The sequence below is a fragment of the Neopelma chrysocephalum genome, unplaced genomic scaffold (genome assembly GCF_003984885.1).
Source record: "Neopelma chrysocephalum unplaced genomic scaffold, ASM398488v2 Primary Assembly neopelma1_96936, whole genome shotgun sequence".
NCBI classification, from domain to species: domain Eukaryota; kingdom Metazoa; phylum Chordata; class Aves; order Passeriformes; family Pipridae; genus Neopelma; species Neopelma chrysocephalum.
In genome coordinates, this window is record NW_020925579.1 from 2,041,875 (window position 1) to 2,064,190 (window position 22,316).

The 22,316-nt window shown below is 38.5% G+C and overlaps 1 protein-coding gene across 8 annotated transcripts in view; it reads left to right on the forward strand.

Annotated features, from left to right (window-relative positions):
• The window catches only part of NTRK2 (neurotrophic receptor tyrosine kinase 2), a 207,372-nt gene that overhangs the window by 18,148 nt on the left and 166,908 nt on the right, over positions 1-22,316 (forward strand). For all 8 annotated transcript variants that reach the window (XM_027670767.1, XM_027670768.1, XM_027670769.1 and 5 more), the window contains exons 2-5: positions 1,083-1,157; positions 1,401-1,472; positions 7,737-7,805; positions 11,151-11,305. In XM_027670767.1, coding sequence (XP_027526568.1) covers positions 1,083-1,157; positions 1,401-1,472; positions 7,737-7,805; positions 11,151-11,305 — 371 coding nt within the window. The remainder of the gene's footprint in view (positions 1-1,082; positions 1,158-1,400; positions 1,473-7,736; positions 7,806-11,150; positions 11,306-22,316) is intronic.

Consider the following 22,316-nt stretch of genomic DNA (forward strand, 5'->3'; position numbering starts at 1 on the left):
CCTTTGGGAAAGCAATACACCTTCTTTCTAATTCACCAGATTTCCCTTTAAATAAATTTTAAAAAGTACTTAGAATGAATAAAAGGTTTCTTCTAGCAAAGAACTACTCCTCCTTTTTAAGAGAACCTGCATTTTTGGTTAGTTCAGGATGCTCATGAAAATAGGTCAATCTCTGTTTGAGTTTTTCTGGGACTAGGCTTATCTTTTGAAATATGTGGACTCTTTATCAAGGAATCCTATAAATCAGACATATTTTTCTGTCCATAATGTCAGAAGAATTGCAGTTTCCACCGATTTCTTCCTAGACTGCATGATTTGCACTGTGAAATTCCTTCTTGCTGCAGAAGAGGTAACGATGCATTATTTGTGAACATTTTAATTTCCAGTCTGTGGGATGTCACTGGTTATTCATAGATCTCACATGGTGATAATACAAAGGACCAGCTTACATACCCACATCCTTTTGTGGTTCAGGCAGATACTAATGCTATGTGAGTGGACTCAGTGCTTTGGTCTAATATGGCAGTTTGTCTTATTTTCTGCTTTTCTGTGTAACATCATGAAGTACAGCCTCTCCTTCCTCAGTTTTCCCATTACCATACCTTGTAGAAAGAACTGAAATTACTTTGTGTCAGGGAGAAAATATGTTTAGCAAGTGATTAAGTTAACAACATGGGAGAAAAGACTAGGGCAGTTTGATTCTCCCTCAATATAAGTGAGGATAACTCCACTACTACTGTTGAAGTTGGCCCCTTCGCTGTTTTTAAAAGGGACATGTGTCTTGGAGAACAGTGACACTGTAATGCAACTTTATTTGGCTTTCAGGTTGATTTGCTTTCTTCATTTCCCCTGTGTAAAACTAAACTTTTCCCTTCCAGCACTGCCCCACAAAGTACCATTTAAATGATGGGGAAGATTTTAAGGACCACTTTTGCTTTGCATATGGTCTGAGTAGGACTTACTTCTAATTGCAGTAGGTCAGCAATCACTACTGACTTTCATACATCAGTGCATGATCTCTGAACAGTCAAAGCCCTGGAAGGGTCCACTTACATACTTTTTTTGTCTTGCTTTTTCAACAGTTACATCGCAAACCAAGAAAACTTAAAAAGTATCAATGACAATGAGGTTGGATACTATGTTGGACTTAAAAATCTGTGAGTAAGGGATACTTATCTTATAAAGCTGTCTTTTTTTTTTATTTCTTTCATAGAAGCATATGGAGACATAATCAAAGTGTAGGCCTCACTTTTTGTGTTAGTGAGGAAAATTGTAAATCTTGCAGTTGAGCCTTGTTGAAATTTCACCCAGACTCTTATATTAACCATTATTATCATTGTGCTTTCCATTATATTTTAAATGAAACATAACTATTACAACAGTTTTATTTGTTTTCCCAGGACTGTGGTGGATTCAGGCTTAAGATTCGTTTCCCGTCAGGCATTTGTGAAAAATGTGAACCTACAATACATGTGAGTAAGAATAATGTCTGTCTTCTAAAACAAAACTGTCGATAACTCTTGTTAATTTATTCATTGTTAATTTATTTCTGTCTCTTACCATTTCCTTAATAAAAAAATACTTTAATAAGTCAGACTTACAATGTTCTTCTGTCATTAATTGACTTTAAATAAGGTATGTATGGTAAGGAACTGGCAGATCATAAGAACACAATGTGTGATGGTAAAAAGACCATGCATTTCATTATCCTGTCTTTTACAACAGACTTTGGCTGTGTCTTTTGTGGTAAGCAGCGTAGCACAAAGAATGCCTCTCTTGAGCATATGATGTCCCCACTGTGCATCACACTCAGTGACATGGGTTTGACTAACTCTAGTCTGATTCGATGGGCGGAACATGTTTTCACAAAATCATGGTATATGCCAAGTTGGAAGAGACCTACAAGGATTACTGAGTCCAACTGCTGGCCGTGCACCCATTCCCAAGAGCAGCTGCGGTGCATTAGGTGCATACATGAAACACATCTACTATAATTTGACTAGTACACATGCCCAGAGACTGTGACATGACTGTCAACTGAAGTCCTGGGAGAGACCAGAAGACTTATTTGAAAGCTTACACACTAAACTAATGCACCCAAAGCAGAACATAGGAATGAGGTTGCTTTCACACCCAAATGTGATTTGTAAATCATGAACTTCAGAATTGATGCCTGTGCAGCTTTTTGACTGTGTTTTTCTAGATTTCTTATGCTTTAGATTTAGCAAAGGCTGAACTGATCAAAGTTCTCTTTTTAGTATGACTGTTTTGCTTTTATCCTAATGAGATTGGGAAGACATTTTGCCAAACCTTGGGTTTGTAAGATATTTCTTTGTAATAGGGAAGAATTGCTGAACAGAGAACAGGGTTAATTGTTTTGCTTATGAGATGAAATCACTGTCTGAGCTCTGTTTTCCAAAGAATGGCAATTAGTTCATGTAAGGAAGTGGACATGAATCTTTGTTTCTGCCTAAACATTAAGTGCTGTACTTAATGTGGAACAGTCACTGGAGGAGTGTGAACCAGATCTTCTGAGCCTGTGAGACTTACATATTACTTCAGATAGTCATTAATAAAACAAGTAGTCAGTTGGTACCTGTAGTGGGTTTGTGTGGCTAAGTAACATTTTTTTTTCCGGGGAGGAAACTAGGATAAGTCAGCTGACTCGAACAGGAAGATATTCCATACCATGTAACGTCAGCTAAAACATAAAAAGAGGAGGAAGAGGTAGCTCACTCTTCTTGTCTTCCGGGGTAGCTGTGTGGAGCAATCAGGCAGTTCCCCTGGGGGAGGAGATCGTTGGTTGGGGGGAAGTATCTTTATTTTTAGTTCTTCTCTGTATGCATATTGCTTATAGTGTTTTCTATCTTTGTGTAAATATAAATAATCTTTCCTTCCCTCTTTTTCCCCCTCCCCCCATTCCCTCCGGAGGGACTCAGGCGCAGGCCCAGTGGATACCTGGTTTTTCAGCCAAAGTAAACCAAAACAGTACCATAAGGGAATAATCTTCTGTAATAAATTTGTGTGTTTACCTGTGTAAAAATTGCTCAGTGAATTATGGTTATAAAATATGAAATTCCATTTGCACTGGCTGTGGAAATACACAATACCAGTAGAAATACACAATAAGAACGTACCATCTAAGAGGCATGTTTGCAGAGAAAGACTTAGTGACTCTGCTGGGACAGAATTTCAGAACAAAGCAAATCCAAGTCTGAAATCAAAAGGAATTTTATGTTACATTTTTACCTCTTATTTTCCCATTACCTTAGTGGCTGGGAAGGAATCTGTCAAAATACTGTATAGTGATTAGGGCACTGAATCTACTCATCTTGCAAGATACTACAGAGAAGAGCAACAGAGCTATAAGGGGCTTGTAAGGCAAATAATGTAAAGAGACTTAGAGCCTGAGTCTGTTCAGTGCAATAAAGAGAAGACTGAAAAGGAACATCACTGCAATAGGACAAGGAATAATGTTTTGAAACTGAAAGAGGGTTGATTTAGATTAGGTATAAGGAAGAAGTTTTTTATGATGAGGGTGGTGAAACACTGACACAGGTGGCCCATAGTGGTGGTGGGCGCCTCAGTCTTGGAAACATTCAAGGTCAGGTTGGATAGGGCTCTGAGCAATCTGGTCTGTTTGATGATATCCCTGCCTGTTGCTGTGGGATTGGACTCTACATGACCTTTAAAGGTCTCTCCCAACCCCAACTGTTCTATGATTCTGTGGCTTCTGTGATCATCTTTGCTTTAAAAGAAGAGTAATTATGATAAGGAAAGCACTCAGTTCTCTCCACGACTATGAGTGCAGAGTGAGAAATAATGAGTTTAGTTTGGAGCAAGGTAGACAGATATTTGGAAGACCTTCCCAGCTGTCTGGGCAAGTAGGCACTGCAAAAGATGAGAAGATTGATGGGATCCTCTTGAGAGGCTTTTTTTACCTGTTGCTTTAAGGAAATGGGTTTCATGCAGTCATAAAGTGTCTCTGGCCCCAGTGGTTGCTTCTAACCAAAACTTGCACAGGTAAACACATTTTCAGAAATCTGACCGTTTAAGCAGAAGAGGGACACCCTATTAAAGTTACCATTTAAGGAAAAAGTATCATTGTGTATATATGACCTGCTAGGCTTTACAGAACCCACTTGGATGAGATGCCCTTAAAATACTTCAGCCATAGGAAGAGCTTCAAATGGAGCACGCAGTCAAATGGGGAATGCATATCTGTTGGTAGAGCAGGCTTTGCTAGAGCTGAAGTTCATGAAACTCCTTGTTAGAAACAATTTAGACTGACTTGACCTCTGTTCAGTTGATGGACATAGATGCTTGATCCAGAATACTTACATTATGCACCATGAGCTTATCCAGTATCGTACTGTGTTTTCTTTTGGTGGGGATTTAGTGATGTTAGCAGAGACAGGATAAACCCAGATAAGATGGAAAATATTAAGTGTCACCCACTGCTCTAGATGCATAGAACAAAGCAGTAAGTATGGAGGTATTTTTTACCGAGGCTCATCTGTTATCCCTGCAAAATACATTTGTTTGTTTTCTCTGGCAAGTCTTTATGCACACCAGAATGCTTCTGAAACCCCCAGTGAATCATGGTTTGTTGTCATCAGCAATAACAGTCCTGTTGACTGCACTAGGAATGAGGTATAGCTCCTGTTATGTTTGGGACAGTGAAAACTATTAAGAGCTGAAATAATTTCACTTTTCAAGAGTAAATTCTGAGTGCAGGTCTTTGAGAAGTCTTACATTTTGTTTTGAAACAAATTTGTTACTATCCCATAAAGAAAATGAAAGCTCCAAACACTTTTCTGAAGTCTGATGTAACTGTATAAACTTTAATTTTACTATGTTACTATTACAGCTTTCTTTTTCTTCTATGAAAAATCTTTTAATGCAGTTAAAGGGCTCCTATTATATGAAAATAGTATTTATTTTATGAGTCATACAGCAGTATCAGTTTAAAATAAACTTGTTAACACACATTTCTTTAAGCCCTTTTTGGTCCATACCTTATTTTCTTGGTGAAACTTATGTAGCTCAAATATCTTTCTAGCGTTATGTATGATGGAAAGATTTGCGTAATAACATAAACAACAGGAAAATAAATGCCGTAATGGATATTACTTCAATGTATTTAATAGCTTTGCTCATCTAATTCTGGTGTTTTCATTGACCTTAGACTCAAATTAGCCAATAGTTGCATTTTAGTAGTGCTGTAGTTTATAAGCTTATTTGCTGCTAACAGTAGTTTATTGGAAATGTGTAGTACATATGCATGGTATATTGTCAGTGTCTTTAAATATTAAAACACATTTTACAGGAAGTGCAGATTTCCAAAAACTTTAAAAAATAGCTGTTGTTACATGCCTGCATCTAACTGTGTCGCTGGATCATGGATTTGTGAGTGTAGTTTATATACAGCTCTAGGTATTAAGATGAGTTTGTATCTCTGCACTGTTCAGGTTTAGGCAAGACAGCCAAATGAAACAATTTGAGATGTACCTCGCTGCACACAGGGCTGGCTCATAGGCAGAGCAGGCAGTTGCTTGTGGAGGGAGACTGAGTGTAGCAAAATGGCCTTTTCTTCACCTCTTTCCCCCAGTTCTCCTTAGATCTATTCCCTCTCCTTCTTTCTTGCTTTCCCTTGCCAGAAGCACTGTAGGTGGTAAAACTATGCCCATGTTGCAAACTCTGTGAATTTTTATGCGGCTTCCGGGTCTGCTTTTGGTCTCCTCAGATTGCCACAGGTTTGCTTTTAGTTGAATTAGGGCTAGCAAGTTTAAAGTGAGCTTGATACTTGCATGTAAAATACAGGCATGCTTTTGACTGAATTTGGGTCCTGTCTGTGGGTAAAGGTTTGGAGCCAGGCTCTGTACCCTTGACTTTTTTTTTTCCCCCATAATTAAAAAAGTCTTTAGAACCCCAGATGGATCTTCTTTGGGCTACTCACCATGATATTTTTATGTGTAGTTAAACTGGGGAACTAATTCTTATTCTATTTTCATGGAAGTGGAAGTGTGGTCCTTAACATCTTTAAAAGAAGCCTGGCAGTGATTTTTCACTTAACATGAATTAAAGAGACTGCAGCAGGCATCCCTGTAGTCAATATAGAGTGCTCACTTTATGAAAAAAAAATATTTTAAATTTACTGTCAAAGTATTGTTTAAGGTGATAAATTCATAACAGTGGTCTGCAAGTAAAGCCCACTGTATATATCTGGTTGTCTTTAGGAAAAGGTAGTTGCTGTGCAGGTAAGAGATGCAGGTGTACGACTTGTTTGGTAATACCACAGGGCCATCTGCATGTGCTGCTTGTCAATGTCAAAACTGGAAGGATTCTCTTGCATAGTGAGTGTAGTTTCCTATGGAGGGAGGGCGTTTGATGTGCCTCCATACGGGAGGCAAAAGCCCAAGCTGATAGGAGGATCAAACTTCCTTTATTCAACCTCCCAACACAGAGCATATTTTAGGAAAAAAAACATAGTGACAGTTTTTATTTAAACACGACTTCTGTTCTGTGTGCAAATTGTACTTTAATGTTGATATATCCAATCAGGGTCCATGAAACATTTCCACCAGCATCTGCCATAGGCGATCTAGTTCATATGACTAATGAAATAGTACCTCATTTGTTTCATTCTCACACATAAGGACCAGTCAGTTTGTAAACTTCAGGGTGTTGTTTGCCAGAAGGAATCCGTGATGAAATGTAGTAAATCTCTTAAAATAATCTCTTAGAGATTTTCTTATAAACATTTGTAGAGAATCCAACTTGTAATTTCTGTGAAAATTATCTTGTACTCAAAGATCAAGGACTGAAAGTTGGGAAGTAAACACTGTGTTCTTTAGTCAGGTTAAAAAAAAAATAATTAATCCCTAGTTTTAAATGCAATGCAACTTTTAAGTGTGGAGCCTTTATGGCGCCTTTATAATACCACATAAAACTCATGGTATTTTGGCTCATAACTCTGATTTGTACTTTACTGCTGGCGGTTACACAGTTTACTGCTCTTGCTATCTCTAATTGGTAGACCGATAAGACTGTAGAAAAACTAGCATTATTTTGCTTTGGGGTAGAGAAAGCAATTTTGTAAGCCTATGACAGGAAGAGTATTTCTGGTTCAGATCAGCATTTCTTTGCAGAATTGTAGAGGACCTTTCACTAAATTACCACTGGAAACCATAAATGCTTAATTGACATAAAAAAGCCCAATACATGCATTTTACAGTTTTCCTTTTGATCTTCCATGTGGGTGCATATTGTACATGCAATTTGAAGAGAACAACTAAAAGGCTCTGATACAGATGTGTGCTAGCATGTGAGGAGGGCTTATGTGAGTACAGAGTTTGATGCAGCATCAAAGAATGGAATACACCCATTTCACATGAATTAAATTGAGCATGTAATAAACATGTGTACTTTACAAAATACTTTTGAAACACAGTTAAATCTGCTGCTTTTCTGCAATGAACAAAGCACTAAAAGTGAAAATATTGATCCCTGTTGAGTTTGATTTTGAATGTATTTGACTTTGGGTGCATTCTGGATTCAAACCCTTGAAACCCTTCAAACCATAAGTAATACTGAATACTGTCTTTTTATAACTGAAGTCAAAGGACTTTCAGAGCTAGTTTGAGTTCTTAATTATTTTTTTGAGAGACACAAACTGTATTTTCAGTGTAAGAAGAAACAATTCTAATGAATGTACTCTTTCTCTTTTCCTGTAGTAATTTATCCAGAAACAACCTCTCAAGTTTGTCCAAGAAGCCTTTTCACCATCTGGGTTTGTCTGATCTGTAAGTTGTCAGTTTTTAAAATATAGTTTATTTTTGGCTGGAATGGAAGAACAGGACTTTGAAGCTTTTTCTGTTGAGATAGAGGTCCATCAAGGATTAGGGTGAAATTTTGATCCAAAGAAAGCATCAATGCTGGACACTTAAATACAGAAATATTTTCATTCCAGAGCTTCAAGAAGGTCAGGTATATATTTTAAATCAATTAGAGGTCAAAATAGCCTCTTCCCTTCAGCTTTAAGATATTTTATTGTGAGAGTACTTCACACAAAACTGCTGGTGTTTATATTAAATATTTGAGCTAGTGAAAATACAGTCTTCCACAGATTTTCAAATTAAGATTCTCTCGTATTCTTATATAGGCCCCACAGCTGCTATGCTTATGGTTGGCTATTGAAGAATATTTTTATTTTCTCAAATTCTTTGAGTTACACTGTGTTTTATATAATCATTTAGTAATGAAACCACTGGTAAACATATATTTATTGATGGTTTCAATATTAACATTTTTATCCTGTGTTACATCAACTGGATTATTTTATTGGTATACATTCCAAAATTTTGGTCATCTTGTGCATTCTCTGCTAATATGCAGAGAGCCTGCAGAAGCTTTAGGAGGGCTGGGGTTGCACTAAAGGGGGAGACTGCTGTCCTGGAGCTCAGGGCAGAGTCAGAAGTTGTCCAAAAGTGCAACAGCAGACATGGAATCCTTGTTCTTTCTGGTGAACTTCAGCATGTGAGAAGTGAAATGAGCAAATCTTGGTGCTAAAAAAAGAGGTTGTGCCCTTTAGGTATGTTTTGCTGATAATTAAGTTGGTATAATTATTTTCTTTAAAGCCCAGGAAACATTGCTCACTGGAATTTTCTTTCATAACTTGACAGTAGCTGAGCACTGTGATGGAAAGACTAGCTAGTTGCAGAGCACTCCCATTGCTTCATGCTCTGTGTTGGTCTGTTGGTTCTGCATGAAAAAGCAGGGGAAGGGTACTGGGAGTGAGCCAGACATGGGAAAAAATGGGTGGTGCAAAGATTAAACAGAGTAGTGATTGAGATGTGGAGTCAATGTGTGATGAAGTACAAGTTGAGAGAGAAAGGGGATACAAAACTGGGATAGAGTGTTGTGAACTTGGGAAAGGGAGCGTAGGAGTAGATTAACTGAAGTTACGCAAACAAACATTGTGATGAAAGTGAGATAAACAGACATAAAGTAAGGGGAGGGATAAAAGCAGAACCTGAAGGGAGGAACAGTAGTGATAAAATCAGTATAGTTGAACAATTCTGTTGATAAGTAGTTAATACATATATGGAAGATCAGAAGCGGGAGAAAGAAGAGTGTGGGTAGATGAATCTGAGATAAGAATGTTGCCATAAATAGCTTCTCAGGAACTTTCTCAAAAGCTGACAAGTATGCTTGTACTGTTAGTACTCTTATAAATCAAAATGTAAAGGGATGAAAAGTTCAGGATAGGCTGTAGTTGAGGCTATTCACTAGGTATTATAGAGATGAAGGTGTCACTTTGGAAGGCTTCTTTTAGAACAAATGAACTGCACCTGTAAATTTACAGCAAACAAGATAAAGACTCATAATTTGCTTTTGCTAGGTCAGATTCTTTCTTTCACACAAGTGTCTATAAAGGGCCATTATGCCTCCAGCATCATGCCTATGATGTGCCTACCTCCTTTGGTGCATTTAGCTCAAAATAAAAGAGTGGAAAAAAAAGACAGCTCAACCATTGGTTAAGAGACATTCTTCTTTTACGGGAAAACTATAGAATGAAACAGAAGATGGAAGTAAATCTGACAGTTTTGAAAATGCATGTCGTAGGCTTTGACCCAAGGAATCTTCACGTTCATGCTGTGTCTTGCACAAGCCATTTTTGTCCATGCTGTTCTGGTGTTGAAGTCCAGCAGATGATTTCTGTGATTATAAATTGCTCCTTCAGAGACTTTAGAGGATGAGCCCTGAAAGAATTTGAGATGACTTTTGGGGGAACAGGTTATGGCTCTGATAAGCTGATTTTTTAATTATTTGCACACATCATGTCCTTAGGAGGCTTTTATGAGCATAGATTCTGTGAGAAACTTGAGCTTTTGTGCATTGAAAACACACATGAATCTTTGTTAAGAAAAAGTTCTTCTTCTGATGAAATGCCTTAAATAGTTACTCGCTCACCCACTTTATTGAATCTCATGTATGCCTGTAAAAGAAAAAAAATAAGTGGGTAACTATTTATGTAGACATTGGGATGTTTCTGTTTCTATTTAACTTGTGCATTGCTGCATCACATTGTTGTGTAGTTTTATTAAATTTTAAAACTAGAATTTCCTAAGTTCGCTAACCTGTAAATTCTGTGCGGTGTATGAGACCCCTGGTGGCCTAGTGGTTAGCGTGTAGGACTCTCACTGCTGCAAACTGGGTTCGATTCCTCGGTCTCCCGGGCAGATGGAACCCGTTAGCCCTGTGAGGCCATCCATCTATGAGAAGGTCACTCTAAACAAACCTACGTCCTGAGGACCTCACTGCCATTGTCCAAGCTTGCTTGGCCCCGGCAGATGAACCTTAGGATTAAAGGGTGGGCTCAGTTCAGCGCAGGCTGTGTCTCACCTAAAAAATCCATTGCGCAGGCTGGAAAGGGAAAAGACCTTTCCCCAGATCTTCGTTCGCGAAGACTGGCCATTATATATTATATTATATATTATACCGTATCCATTTCTGTTTCAAGGCCATGTTTTCAGTTAGTATTTCTTCATGACATTACCTAGGGTTTTACTGTGAGATTTTCTGAAAGTTTTGTAGTACATAGTAGAACATTAGGTAAAATCGTTTTTAATTATTAGACTTTGTTAATGCATGTATATAATCCAAGAGTGTTTGACTCTATAAAGAATTTACAATCTCACAGTGATAAACTATATTTGAGGTAACTGAGAAGAGGCTCGGGTATAGAAAAGAGGAATTCTGATCTCTGCCTATGAAAAAAATGGACCTTCATAGAAATGCCAGTTCTCCAGGTGCTCCTGATTTACCCTGATGTATTGGAAATAGTAGTCAAATCCGCTGTGTGATTTCTCCCACCTGCGAGAGTTTGGGTCCTTGATGCACGAAGAGCTTAATTCCCTACATGGAAACTGTTACTGACTCGCACTTGCACTGGGCTGTTTACCAAGGTTGCTTACCTTATGCTTCTTAACTAGAGGGTTTAACTTGCATACCTTAACCTTCTTAACTAAAGCATTCAACTTCTACTTTCACCCAGCTGAATGCCTGGACTCCCTGTGTCCCTCATTTTTTTTCTATATGCATGACACATTTTGTCTTCTAAATAAATTAGTATTTTTTTGCTGTAGGATATTGGTGGACAATCCATTCAAGTGTTCCTGTGAAATCATGTGGATCAAGAAATTTCAAGAGACCAAGTCTTACACAGAAACTCAGGATTTATATTGCACAGATGACAACAACAAGAGGACGGCCTTGCTGGATATGAAGGTCCCAAACTGCGGTAATATTTTTTTAACATAAAACTACTGCTAAATTATTGTGAGCCAGAAAAAACAAACATGCTTTTTTACAAGGTACCTCTCAGAGTGACAACAGTGCTCTAAAGGAAAAGTTTTCAGTGGAGATATTGACCACTCTGTCATCTTTCACTCCACTTGTAATAGTTTTGGTAACTTCATAGAATCATAGAATATGCTGAGTTGGAAGGGACCCACGAGGATCATTGAGTCCAGCTCCTGGCTCTGAACAGGACACCCCAAGAATCACATCATCTGCTTGGGGGCATTGTCCTGACACTTCTTGAACTCAGACAGGCTTAGTGCTGTGACTGTTCTCTGGGGAGCCTGTTCCAGTACCCAGCCACCCTCTGGGTGAAAAATCTTTCCCTGATGTGTAACCTAAACCTCCCCGACTCAACTTCATGCCATTTCCTCTAATCTTGTCACTGGTCACAAGAGTGAAGAGATCAGTTCTTGCTCCTCCACTTCCCCTTCTGAGGATCTTGAGTGAGATCTCCCCTCAGTCTCTTCTTCTCCAGGCTGAACAGACCAAGTGACCTCAGCCACTCCTCATACGGTTTCCCCTCCAAACCTTTCACCACTTCATGTAAAGTTGTTTGTTTTTTCTCTTGATTCTTTAAGGATGTTCTTTATTTTAGTGCAGGGAAACAGAATACTGATTATAGATAGCACACAAGAATTATATAGAATGCATATGCCTTTGTTGAAGTAAATAGCTTCCAAGCTCAGTAGGCATGAAATTTTACCTCCTTGAATTTTTTTTCAGGTATTTGTGGTTAATGAAGTCTTTATTTTCCTTCAAAAATACGAACTGTAGTACTAGGACCATAGGAAGAAATTTCAGAAAAACTATCTGCTAATTGAGACTGATTAACAGTAGCTCTGGTCTTCACACAAATAAAATTCTGCTGAGTTCACTTGTAAAGACTATACAAAAGAGTTATGTCAGGCTTAAGTCTGTGGCATATTGCAGCATACTTTTTCAGTTATCATGTATGGATCAGAGATAGTGAAAAAATGATGTAACCCATAATGCCATCCCCTTTTGTTTTGTATACAAAGTTGTTGACTGTATATGGTCCTGGCACAGTGGGGGAAAGGTTTCACTCACTAGTTGAAAAGATTTCTCCTCCTCTCTGTATGAGGGGCAGAGATGGGGTGTTTCTAACATGATGTCACATCTGCTGGACTCTGGAAATTCCTTTCTGGAGTGAGGAGCTAGGGTGCCCAGCAGCAGGAAGACAAGAAGGAAGGGGAGCAAGGGCATCCTCATGGAGGGCTGATTTGGATTGGAAAAGCTGTAAGTGAAAATGAACAGCAGGATAAATTATACCTTTTCTCCTTCCACCTTTGCCCATTGGGTGTTCTTTTCTGCACTGCCTGTATGGAGGGTATGACGTCCTCTGAGAGCAGCTGCCAGTAAAGAACAGCCGTGGTGGGGACCTATTGCAGGCCCAACAAGTGCAGCATTTAATGACAATGATGCATTTTGAGGTCACATATCATGCTATAAGTCTTCTGTCCAGATTCCTTCTGGGACCAGGTGTGGTGGTGTATTCATGGCAAAAATAGTGCTAGTGTCTGGTACAATCAAAAAAACCCCCACAAAACGACCTGTTTAGGGGTTCTTGTGAGCTGCAGAGTAGGTCTTGTGTACTGTAGGATCTGATTTACCTGAAACGGGAGATGGTACCTAGACTGAGCTCCAGCTGCATAGAAGGTAGATTCATGTGCTGGGTGTAGAGAGGTTGGTCTGCTGTTGGAGTGAGATCAGTTAGTGCACATCAGGAACTCCAGCACCAGTCTTTTGTAACATTCTTGGCCGGCATTTCTATGAGCTACCGGGGAGTTAGGATTTTCCTTTGAAAACTTTTGATGTTAAATACCCAGAATTAAACCTATGAGACATTAGTTCTTCCTCCTGATTTCTTAACCATCTGCAGTCAAAACAGGCTTGTCTCCGACCTCTGGGTGCTGTGTAGGTGCATATGTGTGTACCCATGCGTGCATCCTGTGGGCATATCTTGACTGAAATACTTGTCATGACAAGGGAAGGTGGTACTTCCAACTAGAGAAGGAAAATGAGGAGGAAAGATGAGTATATACAACATTTAGATTGGAAGTTGCAGTATGTGCAATTTGCATATGGAAAACATGCATTGTTTTGAAGATTTGTGTGGATGTCAGCACATGCCTACAAATCATTTAGGTTAGCTTTCAGGGTCCAAATATCACCAAGCTTTCCATAACTTTTTTTCCCTTATCTTGTAGATGCTCTTTCCCCTTAATTTACCATTTCCAAAATGAACCAATACAGGGTATAGGTTTTTAATAAAGATGACAACACAGGCTTTTCCTAGGCACAAAGCAGAGAATCCCAGCTAAAGAGGAATGACCATTTTGATGGAATGTGTTCTGGAAGGTATCTGAAAGATCCAATGCATAGCTCTTACTTTCAGTATCTTTGCAGATATTTTTCTGTATTTTAAAGGACAAGACTTAGTTTCAAACAAAACCACTCATGATGCTGGTTTATTTCATTTCCAGAACTTTCTGTGAGGCTAATAGGTGGAACTGAAATAGAAGAGGAATTCAGCTTTTTACATGCATGAACTTTTTCTTCCCATGAGCTATGTGACCTTTTTAGCTCCCTTTAAAGTTGGCATGCAGCCCTCTGCATTTCATTAATTAAATGTTTTCTAATTTTTTTCTGCTAATTAAATGTTTTCATCCTATCTTCTTGTTGAATTTGTTAGGTTTGTTTTTTTAAGTTAGAAAATAAGCAAACACACATATGTTATGTCTTCAGGTGTTATGAATTACTTCATAATATTATAGTTTATATATAAATGCGTATATAAAAATACATATAACATGTACATATATAGTTTATATATGTACATATATATTACAATATGTGGTACATGTTTTGGTAATAGGATATCTTGCGACTATGTGTTGTGAATAAATCTCTTGCTGAGAAGTAAGTAGAGGCCACTATGGTTTCTTGATCATAAGGCTTTAGTTTATACCAATTGATGAGAAAATTAGAAAATTTCTGTGGTACTTTACTTATTGTTTGTATGGTGGAAGTGTTCAATAATGTGCTGAGACTGATTGCAATTTAGATGCCATCAACTTTGTGATTTATTTTCTTAAGGTTTAAATTTAGGTATGCTCACTATCTAGAAGATCCTTTCCAGCTGCAGTATTAGAAGTGTCAATCAATTTTTTTTTTAACTGCGTTTGAAATGTATTTAGATATGATGAAAATTGTCAGATTCTTCCAAGTTTTAAATTCACGCATAATTACTACGTCAAAGGTTTTCAAGTTGCATCTACCCCAGTAGAACCTTCTGTGTAAGAAATGATGGTGTTTAGTTTTGCCATTGTCACAGCATTTGCTGGTTGTCTGTATAGCATGGACAACATCTCCACCTAGTCTTTTGTTTCCACATGATAAATAGCGTTAGAAAATCAAAAAGATAACTAAATAAGGAAACACTTCGTTCTTATTATTACTTCTGTAAGCTCTGGTGGCAGTTACCACCAGTGTGTTAAGTGCTTGCAAGCAAGACGTGTTGTATGCCTGGTGTAAGGTCACTCAAAAGACCCAAAAAGCCAAGAGATCTTCTCCAGATCACCTGGAGCTCACTCAGTGTCAAGGAGGCAGGACCATGTCTTTGGGACTGGTTGCTGATGTGTTGCTCGCTCCTTCTGGTAGGCATTCAGTTACTCAGCTGTTATTGATTTCAGTGATACTGGAAGAAATCTTTTGATCTTGTGGTGTTTTGGGGAAAGGAATGGCTTCTACAGCTATCTCAGCAGTCCTGTGCAGACCTCATGTTGCTCTGGATCTCAGTCTGGTAATGGCATTTTGCCTTATCTGGTAAATTATGCAGATACGATGCCTAATCAGTTTTTCAATTTTGCTTACTGTCCCAACTTTGGATGCTTGTTTATCATCTATGATTTTTCAGATGCCTTCTGTCTTGTCATTGGTCATGTATGCTTGTGAAAATCTACTGAAAAATGTCACAAATTACTTCCATGTACTAATTTGCTGTACGTATAACTAAGGTATGTTTAGACTTGTGTGTTTACATATGCAGCTGTGGAACTGTTGTCTGGTCTGAGAACTGTGGGATTTTATGAATACTTACATTCTTTGCCTGTCTTCTCTCTTGCACATGAAGTATTGTGGTGTTGCTCTTAGTGCTGCTTCTTGTGTATGACTGACAAAATTTTAGAAGTCATTGTAATGTGGAATTTCAATCTAAGGTGATGGATTGCTCATTTCTTGCTTGTTGGGGAAAGCCATGAATTTTAATAGGCAATTGTTCAGATAACTACAGATGTACTGGACTGGATCTGGCCTCATTTCAGCCTGTTTCTGATGATTTTTTGGTCCTAGAGGTGAATAAGTAAAGGGTAATACCAGACTGGAGGCAGGTGGTTATAAATTCTGAAGGGTGAAAAAGGTAAACTGAAGGATTGACACATATGTTTCTTTGAATTTGCAGAAACGATTGTGTTGTCAATAAAATAAGCATTAGATCTTAGGCAATCATGGTACAGTGCAGTCTAAAACCACAAGCAAAGGCGTAATCCAGTGGGTGTTGACATTTTTTTTCATTATCAGCCAGGTTTCACAGATAAGACTATTAGAAGAAGAACATTACAGGCAGAATGAAGTGAGTTTAAAAAAGCCTAAATGTTCTTAGTGTTTAGTTAGAATATTCATGGAATCTGTAGCCTGTGTTGTTTATTTTGGCTCAAAAACTAGATGTGATGCATGATGTTTGGTGGCAAACTGTTCTTATTTTCTCTGTAAGGGTTTTGATTCTTGTCTGTGATCATGGGCTGTGTGAAAAAGTTTCATTTTTTATGAGACTTCCACAGTATTGGGGTTTCACTGTTGCTCCCAAGTTGAATTAGAGTTTTCCATACTTAATTAAAACAATTTTGTGGCTTATAAATGAAAACAACCAATAATTTATGAAGTTTGAAAAGGCAACAGGAATCTTATTTTTGAAGACATGTACGTAACTTCTTGTGAGCGTTTGTAAATCAAACATGAACTTTCATACAGATGTTTAGACATGAACATCTACATGATATGTAAATTAGGGATTGTGAATGATGATAATTGAATGATGTATTTGAATGTCTCAAAAAATAAAACAGATTTTTGTTTGGTAATTCTGATTCAAGTTCTACTTCAATTTCAATGAAGCAGATTTGTAATACAAAGCATCTTAGAAATAGAAAGAAGCAAGGCACTATCCAAGGGAAAGAAATGTGTCTGGATCACTCAAGTATTGTCCCTGAATTCAGCATATTGTGCAGGTTTGCAGAGGTGCTCTCTATGCCTGACTTGACACATCTGTCTAAGTGTGGAGTACTAATCTACTGAGTAGAACAGCTGTCTGACTCTTGTCTGGCGGTATTCTTACTTTGCTCTTACAGTCTATCTGGGTGAAGACTGATAACACGATAACTGTATTCTGGAGTCTAAAGAAAGTATCTTTTTCTTTAAAAGTGGAAACTTTTCATGAAGGCATCCCTTCAGTAATATGATTGGTATACCATATATTTGGTATTGATAATGAAAGCCATAATTTTACTTTTTTATATTGTTTTCTGAAAATATTCCTGTTTCAGGATCGCATGTTTAGCATGTTGCAAGATTAGACAGGTCAGCATTATTTTGAGTATTTTCTAGACACACATGAAATTCCACAGATAATGATACAGGAACTGCAACTGAGTTACATGCACTTAGTGAATAAGAATCCATTTGTTAAATGTTTGCATAAGCTACTGTAGGCCTCATTAACTTACATTACAAAGGCTGTTTAGCTCTCAGTTAATCTGTTAACCTTGTGGCTGCCATATTCAGCCCAACTTCACTACATATCTTTGGTTTTCTTTTGAAAGTTGTTGTGGATAAACTGAAGCTTAAATGCCAGGTAAGAACAATTTCTCTAGGTGTAATTTAATTTGCTTAGCCATTCAGTGAACATGGCTGGATACCTTCATGATAGTGCTAGAAAGGGAAGTGTTGACTAGGTTGATAGCATTTGTAGAAACACATAGTCTCAAAATTCTTGCAGACAAAGTGTTTAAATAAATACTGTGGACAAGGTCAATTAATTCAGATGCTGCAGGATCCTGCAGCTTCGTACTAAAACTGAGGCCACGTCTAGGGACCTTAAAAGAAAGATCCTGAGCAAAAGTTAAGGAGCTGATGTAAACCTTGGAAATGTAAGCCCTTTTTCTAGTTTGAGATATCAGCAACAACCTTCAGAACTTCTGTACAGGTTGACTGCAGAATTCAGCTCACTGTCCAAGTGAATTTGAGTGGCGTGGTGGGTTGACCTTGGCTGGACACCAGGTGCCCACCCAGCTGCTCTATCACTCCCTTTCCCAGCTGGACAGGGGGGAGAGCAAGATGGAAAAAAACCAAACAATTCATGAGTTGGGATAAGGCAGTTTATTTAAAGCAAAAAGTAAAGTGAAGCTTGTGTGCGCAGAAGCGAAAGATAACATGGTTTATTCTCTGCTTCCCATGAGCAGCAATGGTCGGCCACTCCCGAGCAGCAGGGCTTCAGGACGCGTGATGATTCCTCAGCAGGCAGCCATTGGAGACAATGAATGCCCGCCTTCCTGCTCCTTGCCTTAGCTTTTATATCTGAGCTGATGTCGTATGGTATGGAATGTCCCTTTGGTCAGTTTGAGTCAGCTGGCCTACTTGGGTCCCCTCCCAGGATCTTGCCCTCAGCTAAGGAAGGAAAATTACAGTGCTGATGCTGTAGCCAAAACAGTGGTGTGTTATCAACACCCTCCTAGCTACCAATGCAAAGCACAGCACTGTGAGGGCTACTGTGGGGAATGAACTCCAGCTCAGCCAGACCCAATACAAGTGGGTGCACAGCTGTTGATGGTTTTCACCTGGACTGCATTCATGATGGCATTTGAAGCCCTGGATGGGGGGTTGTAGAGGTAGTGCTTGTTGCTTTGGTTGTGAAGATGAGTTAGCACATTTTGCGGTCTTTGCTGTGGCACACGCTGGCTCTATATAAAAAAGCTTGCTTCTAGTGACAAGTTCTGTTGAATACAGAGTGATGGAGTGTTTAAAGGCAAAGTAAGACTGCATTGGCTGTGGGAAAGCGTACTAAATTAGACTCATCATCTTCTGGTGGAGACTGTGCTTGTTTAATTGTTTTCTGTGAAGGTTCCCAGCTGAATGTTACAATCAGGTGTGTCATGATTGGAGGAAGATTTCTTTTAGTATTTAAAAATATTTGTGTGGCTCAGTGAGCTGCCGCATTACTCTTTCTGCCTCCTGACAGAAATACATTCCTCCATAGACTAATGAGGTGGGTGTTATGAGTATCATATCTGGTGCAGTAAGAAAATGAGAGCTGGAATTCTAAGGTGTGCTGAAGCAGCAATCCACATCCAGCAAGAAGATGTCAGAAATGAGTTTGTTCAGTGTGCATATGCCTTCCAGCTGCCTATTAGGAAATGCTGAAGGCATGGGACAATCTTAAACTTTGGTCTCAATGACTTTTCCTCAGGTTCAGTTCAGGAATATAACCTGCAGCTTTGGAGATAACGTACTCACCACCAACCTGTAGAGTGTTTGAGACTATTCTAACTTAACTGTGTCAGACCTGTGCAAAGTACCATTTGGTACATTTGGTCATTGTGGAAAACACCCATCAGGATTTTCTGTGCCACATGGCAAACATATGTCGATTCAGTGGTGATTTAGTGCTTTATTCAATGGCTGTATTTTCCCCTAAAGATTGAAAGAAGTTTTGATATGGGACCGGTTTTTCAATTTACACTCACACTTGGTCAGCAGAGTATGGAAACTTACTGAGGAAAAGGGTCATAATCCAGGATTCCTTTTCATCTTTTCCCCTTGTATCTCTAATGTTGATGCCTTTACTTGTTATTTTAATCCATTGGAAATCTCAAGTTTTGTAGGTTCTAGTGGAGCAATGGAGAGTAGTGCCTGGTGGTTAGTGCAGTGAAATGAGAACAGGAGAAGAATGGGAACTTAGGCCTTCAGAAAAAGAAGGAAGATGGAGATCTTTGGGCTCCAGAAGATAAATGAAAGATGATAATTTGTTTTAAATGTTCCTTATTTCTGCTAATCCTGTATTTTATTTGCCTAACATATTTTTAATGCTCATTGAAAATGTTTGTGGATATCATCTTGTAGTAACTTTTGTGAGATTTCTGCAACCATCTCTGTGTATTGAGCATTTTTATTCTGTGCTTGTGATACAACAGGAAATGGAAACAATTATTTATGTGTCTTTAATTCACACTTTGCATGTAAAATTCTGAGGTGTCCTGTTTATAGTGTTTTAAAGATGCAGCCAGATGATTTTTGGCCCTGACGTTTTGCAGACCTTAAGTGGAAACATGCCCACTTACCCAGTGGCTGAAATCTGGCTCAGAGTTTTTTGGCTGCAGGCATTTAAGTGAAACTTAGGAGGTGAATCATGTATCTAACATCTCCTATCTTTATAGCTAGAATTACTAGAAAGTTTCTTTGTGTTTTTTAAACACTTAAAAGCCCTTTGAAATTTGTAAACATTATTGTATTTTCAAACAAGGCAGAACTTTAATAGAGTGGTATAAGAAAACTCTTTTCCTTCCATTGATAAAACCTGTTTTGAGCCAGTGAGACCTCTGAAATTTCAAGAGCCATGACAGTTCATAACAAATTACATTGTCAACCATTCTGTTTTCAGGCTTCAGACAGTACAGGTAGTGGGTGTTATGAAGTTGTACTGTAGGGGACCCCTGGTGGTCTAGTGGTTAGGATGCGGCACTCTCACCGCCGCGTCCCAGGCTTGATTCCCGGTCAGGGACACTCCCCCGGGCAGATGGAGCTCGTCAGCCCTGTGAGGCCATCCATCTATGAGAAGGTCACTCTAAACAAACCTGCGTCCTGAGGACCTCACTGCCATTGTCCAAGCTCGCTTGGCCCCGGCAGATGAACCTTAGGATTAAAGGGTGGGCTCAGTTCAGCGCATGCTGTGTCTCACCTAAAAAATCCATTGCACAGGCTTGAAAGGTAAAAGACCTTTCCCCAAATCTTCGTTCGCGAAGACTGGCCATACATGAGTGATGTAATCAATTAGAGAGAAAAAGCAAAACCAGGGGAGCTAAGCACCTTAGACTGTATTGAAACTTTATGTGAGGCAAGTAGACTGGATTTGAGCCACAGTACCTTAAGAATTATGGTGGATCAGTGATTCTGGTAGTCTGCCTTTACATGGTTCAGTTTGATAGATGGTTGCTGCCTCAGTATTAATTTAATCATTCTGTGTCTGATAATATGTATTGAAAAGATGATTAAGGGTTTCAGATAAGGATTAAAATGACCTTATTAGAAATCAGATGCAGTTGGCTAGTTTAGAGAAAAAATTGTCATTTTTTCGTGGTCACTACTTGTTCTTATCACAGATTGACCTCCAAAAACATGCCAAACAAAAGAGAGATGTCATGGGCTACATTGAAAACCATTTAGTGACACTGCATCATGTCTAGACTACAAGGATTTTGTTGACAGACCAATGAGAATCAGGGACTTAGTGTGCAAAGGATTTAATAAATGAATGTAATATTGAATTTACGGTATTCTCCCAGGTACTAATTTATTCATCATGTAATTTCTTAGGTATTAGTGATGCTAATTGACCATATTGAGAGAATTGTTGAAGATTTTTGAGCAACTGAACAAATCCTAGAACTGAACAGATGAGAGTTGAAGCAGAAAAAATCTATCTGGTACTAATTTTGTAAAAATTTTTGTAGCTGAAGATAGTGAAACAGTATCTTTCGTGTAATGGTGGATTTGCTTGTTCTGGCTTAAGACCATCACCTTCGAAAAGTAGCTTTAGTATACTGGCTAAAGTGTTCTTGCTGCTAAGAGTTGAGCTACAGACTACAGCTTTTATTAATATTCAGTTATTCCTTCATTAGGACATATCCTTCCTTTGACATACAATGATGATCTGGCTCTAGTAAGGCCAGTTTAAACTTTCTATAGAAAGTACTAAGTAGCAGCATGAAGCCTTTGAAAGCCCTCTAGGAATTTAGGCACATTCATTTTATGAATTTCCATTGACAGTTGTGTAGCCCGATGTCATAGTAACCTTTGAAAATTGCATCCAAGGTGTTTGGTTTTGTGGTTGCTGAAGTCCCAACTGTGCACAGGAAAGATGTGAGTAATTCCCTAGTGATGCTTGGCAGTTCCACTGTCTGATGGCCTCAGGTCATCCTTTTGCACTAATGATGGTCTGTGAAGGTAAACGCCTCTCTTCCCTACATAAGGGGGAGTTTGTTCCTTCTAAAGTATGAGATGATATTTGGAGAAACTCAGCTGGCACAAATGAGTTCCTTCTGCTTGTCTCTGTTGTGTCTAGTTGTGCTGGGGTGAGGGAAGTGACTGCTAATTCTAATCCTGAGCTGCCTATTCCTGGGAATAAAGTGTAATCAAATTGAATAGGAGAAAAGATATTCTGTATGTGGTGAAGAACGTAGCTGTTATATACTAATGCATAATGAAACACATGGATTTTAGTGTACACCTTCATATATTGAACTGGGTTATTTTCTACATTATAAAGTTCTCAGTAACAGGTTCCATCCTCCCATTTTTTGCAGAGATTGAAAAGCTTTGGATAGATTATCAAGAAGAAAAGGGATTTGAGAAACAAAATAAAACAAGGTAATCTTAAGGAGATCATTCAGAAACTCTCTTTACTCTGTTCCACCAGAACAGGAGAGTACTCAATAAATTTGAAAGTCACTGAGAAATTTCAGAACTGGTAAAAGGGAATTGCTTTTGTGTGCAACCGGAACATTACACCTGTAACACTCATTGCTGCAGAAGGTTGTTAAGGCCAAAAATACAGCAAACTTGAAAAAGACATTGGATACTAAATGGGTCATTGCTGATAT